Raw genomic sequence first — 9,029 nt, forward strand, 5'->3', positions numbered from 1 at the left:
TGTTCTTTTTAGTTTCTACAGTCTTTTTGTCCCTAATTCCACTGTAAATTGCTTGATCCAGAAACTAAGCTTATTACATTTTTTTGCAGCACAATAATGGTATGAGACATGTTTTCCATCCTATAAACCAATGAAGCTGTAAAAGGCTAACATTTGTGTAATGTATTTGTATAACGGAATAGGCAAATCAAAGCCTTAATAATGCATTTTAACAATTTTATTTCATGTAACAGTGGTAAAAGCCAAAGTACAGAGCACTTCAACTTAACATTGGTATAAATAGGAAGATTCCAGTTTAAACCTCTGTTTTAATTATTGAACAGCTCTTAAAATTAAATCACTGACCTTTGAGAATTTAGCAACCAAACAAGTGTTTGTCCTCAAGGCACATATTTGAAGCATGTGTTCCTTTACATGAAGTTTTTATACTCTGGTTAGAGGTGCCCAAGAAGACCACAAGTACAAAGCGAATGAGGTAAGACCAAAGATCCTATATATGTGGTGATGATATTGATGTTGTCAGTTTGTGGAGATGAGTGCATGAATGGGGACCAAACTGTCTAGTCCTTGGGCAAGAAACACTCCCTTAGACAACTGGGAATGGGGTTGTCTGTCAGCGGACAAGGACTCTCACACTTCTCCATGGGGTGCCTCATATCCTAACAGCATCATACAGAGCACTTCCTCCTTTTGCACGCCTCCGGAGTCCTTTGACTAAGGCAGCAAATGTTATATGGCTCAGAAGTAGCAAATGTTTCATCTATTCTCAACTTTCTTTAGTGCCAACCAGCAGCAGCAGACAAAGTGGGATTTTGCTGGTGGGTGATCAAACATCTCTCTGTAGACCATTGGCAGAGGTGCCATAAATCACATTTCCAACAATTGTTACATAATGGAGAAATTTTCTGAAGACAGAGTAAAAAGATTAAGGAATGTGTCCCAAAGTTAAGGTCTTCCTCTATAAATTAAGTTAAAAGAATATTTAGATTGAATATTTCTAACAGGGAGTAATTATTTTTACTGAGAACATACTAGCCTCTACATCATATTTATGTGCATTGTTTCATAAGACCGAGAAATGATGGCAAAGAGATTAAACAGAAGACAGTATTTTAGACAATGCTAGTTAATATTTCAAAAGGAATACTGATCTTAGTATTAAGTTCTGATTAATGAAATAACTGATTCAAAAGCCAATTATGTAAAATTTACTCATTATGACTATCACTTTTGCCTGTGTAAGTACTTAACCTATACAGCCCAAGCTTCTGTGCCTTAGACATTTATGAATATTAATTCCAAATAAAATGGGCATTATTTTTGTTGCTATTTGATTTTTGTTCCTCAGCCTAATCTCTTCCCAGTATTTGCTCTTACGCTCACTTAAAACTTTTTTGTTCAGAATTAAGTATTAATGTATTTCAGTGGGCCTATATTAAAAGATATTATGTAGGAGGGACACTCTAATGAAAGGATAAATATAAGCTGGACTTTAAGTAGCATAGTTATGTGAAGGCGGAGAACCAGGCTAAAGACTTGTTTTTGCCAAAAAGCTCTTTTACTTGATCCCTCACCTCCTTGCCCTCATCTCACTCTGCTTCAGCTCTGACCCCCTGTGAGGTCATTCAACTTATTAACCCAGCAGGCAACTAACTCCAATGAAAAAAAATTTTAAAAAAAAAAAGATTTCTTTGTGCTGAATTAGGGGGTTGAATTGCCCTAGCTCACCTCCTGTGACACCAGAGCCAGCTCCTGAGAGATGAGAGGTACAGCTGTGCAGTCATAAGTAGGTGCAGGGAGAAATGTGGATGGAGAAGTGGGCATTAAGACCTCTGCTTCTTCTTGGTTATGAGCTGTTTGCCTGGCTCAATTATTAATTATCAGTTAAGAAGCTGTTAGACAGATACTGGGTTATTAATGGCCAACATTGATAAAAGGTTGGAGACCAGAAAGAAGAAGGGTTTCCTTACAGACTCCAAATGCCTAAGATGCCATTTGGCAGGAAGTCTTTGAACTAGGAAAGAGGACACTGGAAGATGTAGACAGGCTTATGCAGAAAGGCTTATGTAGAAAGGCAGCAGTGGCCATGAAATAGCTCCAATTTGGGCACTGTTTTGGCCAGAGAAGTTTACAAAGAGATTTCTGAACAAGGAGAACACCTACATGTTACGTAAGCAAAGCTACAGCTCAGAGAAACAGGACGTCGTACAAATCGTTGTGGATGAATGCAGGATCACTGGTCCTACCTGAATCATGCCCCAAGACTTGAAATTTTAACTGTCCATTTGGGCTCAGGACAACAACATTATTATTAGCACACTTCCTTGTAGACTTTGCAGACATTGGGGTTTCATGGTTTTGGTTGCAATAAGACAGGTCATGGGAAGTTCTTCGGCATATAGCTGCTGCAACCGTATATTCCTTGCTGTAATTGCTGGGGCATGGGGGAAGTGGATCACTTTTGCCCAAGTTGGCTATTTATTATGATCTTGAAATTTGGGTTAAGTCAGCCAAATCCATGAAATCTGGGCTTTGTCAATGCACTCATGGTTTCAACAGAACAGTGTGAAACTCTATGGGATGCACTGAGCTGTTGTTTTCTTGTTTGCCAGCTAGGTCCTGAGGACATCACGGGTAGCTCTAAACCTCCCCAGAGCTTTTGTGACTTTCAGCTGCTCACCATCTACGTGCATCAAAACGTCCCTTTGCAGAGTCACTTATTTCCACAGGTTATACTGCATAAGAAAATATGAAACAGAACCTGATGCTCCAAATCACAGGGAATTAAGGAATATTTTAAATTGTGTAAAGCTGAGTCAATATTTCAAATGTATAATGATGCTATGGCTGATATTCCCATTAAATTATTACTTGAAATAGCACTCAGTAGTCTCCAGGACTGCACTTAATGCATTTATAGGTCTCTATAGACCTATAAATAAAACAAAACAAAACAATAGACACAGTGAAAACCCATTTCCTTTTTTTCCTCCCTCCCCTACCCTGCATCCCCTTCTAAGGTAGACTTATGCATATGTACTTTTGCTTTCTTAAATCTTTCAGCCAAAATCATATAACCTATCTAAAGAATGAAAAGCTGGATTATACTGCTGGCTATTGTAGTCAGCGCAGCAGAAACACGAAACCAGGACGTCTGTACCCAAGGGTATCCTGGCATCCCTGGCAATCCCGGGCACAATGGCATACCTGGTCGTGATGGACGTGATGGTTCAAAAGGTGAAAAGGGAGATACAGGTACAGTGGTCAGAATAACTGATTTCATGTATCAAATGCAATGCCATTAGTTCCAAAAGTTGTCTGTAGTCACTCTGCATTAACGGGATTATTCTGCCTAGCCTTCAGAAAACATTTCAGACATTTGTCATTTACTTGTTTGAAGAAGGAAATATAAAGAAAGACCTAATAATGAAAGCAAGATACCTAGTACTATGGAGAGGTCAGGTAAATGGGATAAAAACAAAAGAACAAAGACTTTACATCCTATTTTGGGAGTATCTACATGTCTATTTGAAAATTTTTAAGCCTGTAAACCTACTCCTACATCTTTAAGATAGCTAGTCTATTTCTGCAAAGAGCTTCAAGCCCAGTAAACAAACGCAACAACCGATACCATTTTTGGTGTCATAAGACGTGTGCAGTGGTAAGAATATTTCTTTTTCTTATCTAAATTTTACATTTGTAGGACTTGCTTCTGAGTGTGCATACTTGTTGTAAATCAAGAGCTATTAGAGGGAAGTTCAGCAATGGAGATTATTGAAAAACAGTGTAGGATTCATGTCTGCTCTAACAGGCTACAATAGAGATTTTTGTGTGATACTGTAGACAGAGGTAATCTTCTCAGCATCCTAAAACTAGTAATTCCCATAGTACATTAAGCCTCAGAATAATGATGGCCCTTGCATCCATGCTGGAGTATCAAGGCCAGGGTTGCACAAGGTGATACATCTGTACATGTGTGGACATATAACACTTCATATGAAGTGTCACAACTCCAGAATGCGAAGCACAGGACAAGTGCAAATCTGCTGCTTCAAATTTGTTCACAAAATTTTGGGGGTGAACTTCTCCCCAACAGGCTTTATGTTAACGTCAGCTATTGTGTGGCATCACACAGGTGGCATTATGGCTTCATGCATAGAACTGCCACAAACACTGTTACTGGGGGCCTGGCTAACTCAGCTGCACAAATCAATCCGGATCAAACTTGTACTTATACGATAAACCCTTCACCAAGCGCTATTCTTAAGGACTGTGAATCACAGCTCTTTTCAGTGGAGTATATAATGTAGTACGTAAACCAAACTGAGATCAACAATCTAAAAGAAATTAACTTAAAATGCGCTAAAGTGTTTTACTATGTCTTTCAAGATAGTGGAAATGTCTCCCTTTAACAGACTGGGTTGCTAAACTAATGGATCACGTGCTCCACTAGAAGAGTACATGCCTCCACAGACTGTGCTGCAGAATCGGTGTTGAAGGTGTAGTTTGATGTGCAGTTCTTTGACGGCTATGCTGGCATAGGCAGGATCCTCTGCCAGATCCCCTTCCGACACTTGACTTTTCTCTCTTATACACCACAACTGTTAATGTGGCTATACAGTGAGCTAGATCAGCTGAAAAATAACCAGCACTTATAATGGCAATTATAAGCAGTTAGTCACTGCTTATGGCCTCCCCTGGACACTGAAAGACCCACTTACATATTTACCTCAGTGATTGCTAAAGAGTTACTTTGAATTCCCTTGTTTACAGAATTATTTAGAGTTCTCTGTCAAGCAACCACTTACATGCTGCTTCTGCTTTCAGTGCCCTAGCCTGGCTAAACCCAAAACCTTTTAAAATCCAGAAACAAACAAATAAAAAATCCATTAGCCTCTTAATAGGCACATACAATTAACTACTTTCTTTTTTCTATATACGGGGGTCCTGGAAAGTCTGAAAATGGAAAAATCTAGAGCTTACTTGGTTTCATTTATCTTATAAAGCTCCTCACTTTACTCCAGTGAGTTATTGCATGACATCACTAGTTTCTGATAAAGCCCCCAACGTTTTTCCTAAATTAAGCTATTATGATGACTGTACTGACTATTCTTTGTTTGAACAAATTGGGGTGACCGTACCATTCTTTATATTGTATGTTTATATTGTATGTGCATTCACCTTTGCAGTTAAATAGAGGAGACTTAGCTTTGTTCCTTACCAAGTCAATGAAATTTCAGCTGGATGCTGGACTGTGCCCATTGTGCAGAAAACTGCTAAAGAACCATTCTCTAGTCCGTATGGCTGGAGAGCTACTCTTGGAATATGGTTACAACCAAACTGCCAACTCTTTTTTCTTCTGTTGCATTCTGGATGCAAATCCAGGTATTTGATCACACACCTCCTGGTCACCTATGATGTTACTACAAAAATGACTTCTAAACCTGCTCTCTTTAGAGCGTTGAAAGTCTGTGTCATGCTTGATACAGGGATCAAGAGTGTGTATGCCTTCCTCAGATCTACAGGCAATATTATTCCACAGTAACGTTTCGTTGTCATTGGCCAAACACCTGCAGATGTCTCTCCTTGAGAAGGGAGTTCGCCATTGCTTCACTACTAGGCTTCCTGTCCCTGCAAAGCTTCTTGATGAATGTGACTTCCTCACTCCTTTTCCTGCTGGCATCTTCCATGGACGGAGGCAGCAACAGGACAAGAGGTTTTCACACTGGTGGTCCTGACCAGGGTATAGCTCTTCTACATAGCTCAGTAACCCACCTCTTTATGCCAAGGATTCCTTCTGTCTCAAAAAAGCACTGTCCTCAAGCAGAGTTTCTGTGCTCTCTGTCAATCTCTCCATAAGAAAAAAGTACCAGCAGTGGCACCCACTTACAAGTCAGGAATAAGACTACTCTTTACATTACTGTTGAGCCAGGCTTGAAGAGGATGGATTAGAGAAGGATTAATCCTAAGTTTTCTGGTAATTTAATTGTTTAATGAAAATCTGTTTTTCTCTTCTGTACTAGGTGAAGCAGGACTTCCTGGCAGTCCAGGAAAAGATGGTGCAAATGGAGAGAAAGGCGAACGAGGTCAGGCAAGAAGTGTTTCAATTTATTATTTGTCTATCTGCTCCCCTTGTGTTTGTGAGCACTGGATGTGCTATACATTCTAGCTGTAGCAAAAGTACCATAAAGGTTAAAAAACTTTTTTTTTCCAGAAGTAGTAGAGGCTGCACACACACGCTGACAATACAAGAGGAATTTGCCACCTCCAGTTATCTCACTGACTCTGACACCCTACAACTTGTTCACTCAGCCTGTTATCCTACCTTTCCCATTTCTGATCCTGTTGTCAGCTGCTGAGGAAGACACTGCATCTGCAGCTACCTCAGGAAAGTGAGGCTCCTGTAGCTACGTATGCAACTTCAGGGAAAGGGACTTTTAAAATCAGTTTTAGAAGACACAAGTTATACACCTAAAAATACAGTAGATCCTGTATATTTCACCTGTTTAGCCAACCTATGCATATGCAGCATGTCTCCTGTGTCGGATGTACATGTGCAGAGTGACTTGTGTGTAGAAGCAGGGAGTCAGCCATTGTGCAACTGGCATCACATCATTCTGCACAAATTCAATAACTCTGAGATGCTGGACTTGTTTATCCTTAGAGTAATTGTACCCAGACCATGTATATATCAAAAAACATGGAAGCCTGCCAAAGACAGTGTCCAGGTTCTCCAAAATCCTGAAGCTGACAATAGGGTATACGCATTGCTTGGGAGTAATTACAAGCTGCTTTACACCCCTCAGACTTTTCTCCAGTCTGTTAGAAATGAACCCAGGCCTGGAAAGAGCGTGAGCCATGAGGCCACAAATGTTTAAAATTACCAAAGCTACCTTCTTTTCCTGTGTCCTTGTCCTGATGGACCCACATTGCTTTTCCCAGAGGCTCACCATACAACCTCACCTGTTTTCAGTTCATTTCTGCTGTTAAATACTCTCAGTTGTAAACTGAGAACAGTAAACTATGTAAATACAGCACTATTCCTAACAACTGAAGCCAGAGGCTCCTGTGCAGAAATTGTCAGCTTCTTTTCCTCATCAAGATATGACAGAGTGTATGATCATTATGGTAGCTTTTGTGTATCAACTGCTAACATGCCCTTCACGTCTTGAGACCTTCACCTTCAAACTCTTGTGAATCAATCAGGATTTTCAAAGGCTTTGAGCTTCAGTCCAAGAGTGGAGGAAAGACAAATGGAGCATGTGGTAGCAAATAACAGGGGCAAAAAGCCTTTAATTGCACTGCAGTCGCGATCTAGGCAATCCAAGCAATGTTCTATCACACTGAAATTACAGAAACCCATAGCGAGCAAGTTCTGGGTGTTCTCCAAATAGAACCTTCCTCTGATTAAATTGTGAACCATCTCCCCCATTTTGTATACCAAAGGCTGAAAACAAGTATCTGGACAGAAGCTGCTTGTGCCTGAGATGATGGGAGTTGTCAGTGCTACCATCAGCCCGTAGACAAATCTCACCTTCCTTTCCTTGAGCTTATTTTTGCTGCTCCCAGACAGGGCACTTGTTTTCTAACACGACAGCAGGTTCTTCAGATCTTATGCTTATCGTGCACTTAAATGTATGAGAAATTGTATGTACAGTGAGCACAGTATGTACAGTGGTGACACACACCTTGAAACTTGCTGAAACTTGTGTTGTGCCCCACTAATCCAGTGGAAGATCACAAGAAAGTGTCTTTTGGTTTTTTTTTTCATTTAGGAGCCAATGGGACTGTTGAAGAGAAGGGGAACAAAGGAGATAAAGGAGAAAGAGGACATCCTGGGAAACTGGGACCAAAAGGAATTACAGGGTCAGTGGGTTACAAAGGTCAGAAAGGAGAGCTGGGATTACAAGGGCAAAAGGGCTTAAAAGGAGACATTGGGCCCATAGGTCCAAAAGGGACAAAGGGTGAAATTGGCCATCCTGGAAGAGTTGGTTTCCCAGGGCCAATTGGCCCAACTGGTTATCCAGGTCCTAAAGGTAATACTGGAGATCTGGGGCCACAGGGTAATCCAGGAGTTCAGGGGGAAAGAGGTTTGAAAGGAGACAGAGGAGATAAGGGGAACGTAGGTGCCCCAGCAGTCCTGCCAAGGAGTGCTTTCAGTGTCGGCCTTACAATCGCCACCAAATTTCCCCCTGGGAATCGCCCGATCAAGTTTGACAAGGTGCTGTATAACAGTCTAAATGACTACAACTCAGTTACTGGTAAATTCACCTGCAAATACCCCGGCGTTTACTATTTCACCTACCACATCACTGTCTACTCAAGGAACGTTCGAGTAGCTCTAGTTAAAAATGGGATCAAGATGCTGCACACAGTGGACAGGTACCAGAGTGGAGAGGACCAGGCCTCAGGAGCTGCCATCCTCGAGCTACAGGAAGGAGATGAGGTGTGGCTGCAGGCTCACCAAGGAGAGACATTCAACGGGCTGTTTGCAGATGCTGATGATGATACCACCTTCTCTGGGTTCCTCCTGTTCAGCACCTCTGACCCACTGCCGTCGCCTGCTATGTAACTCCACATTATCCATGAACGCTGTATGTCTGTGTCCTTCAGCCCTCCCTAATAAAGTTGTTATCTGCTGGCCAATTTCTACTGGATTCAACAGAAAAAAAAATCATCCAGAGAGGCATGCTGAGGGAGACTTAGGACAGCAGGGGAGGTTGGGACTAGCTAGGCACCTTCCTAAAAGTTGAGTAAAATTTTTTATTTTATTGAAGTCATCACTGTGGGAAGGTGCAGGATCACACTACTTGTATCTGTAGTAAACTAGGCCTCATTAGGCACGCACTGCTTGTTGCACAACTGATTGTGCTGAAGTTTTCATGACCAGCTGCTGAAACAGAGCTCAAGGCTTCAGAGTCATACTCAGAACAGTTTGAATTAAACACCTTCTTGTCCCAGTCACAAGACACCAGGTGTTTATTTATTAAACTGTTGTAATCTACTGTTGTCATCTTTGTTTTTTAAAA

The 9,029-nt window shown here is 41.1% G+C and overlaps 1 protein-coding gene across 1 annotated transcript; it reads left to right on the forward strand.

Moving 5' to 3' along the window:
- Positions 1-3,089: 3,089 nt before the first annotated feature.
- On the forward strand, positions 3,090-8,572 carry LOC104050928 (complement C1q and tumor necrosis factor-related protein 9A). Its single transcript, XM_009511881.2, has 3 exons — positions 3,090-3,255; positions 6,024-6,086; positions 7,776-8,572. Exons 1-3 carry the CDS (start codon positions 3,090-3,092, stop codon positions 8,570-8,572), a joined length of 1,026 nt encoding a protein of 341 aa, XP_009510176.1.
- Positions 8,573-9,029: the final 457 nt, after the last annotated feature.

This window comes from Phalacrocorax carbo, chromosome 1 (assembly GCF_963921805.1).
Source record: "Phalacrocorax carbo chromosome 1, bPhaCar2.1, whole genome shotgun sequence".
NCBI lineage: Eukaryota > Metazoa > Chordata > Aves > Suliformes > Phalacrocoracidae > Phalacrocorax > Phalacrocorax carbo.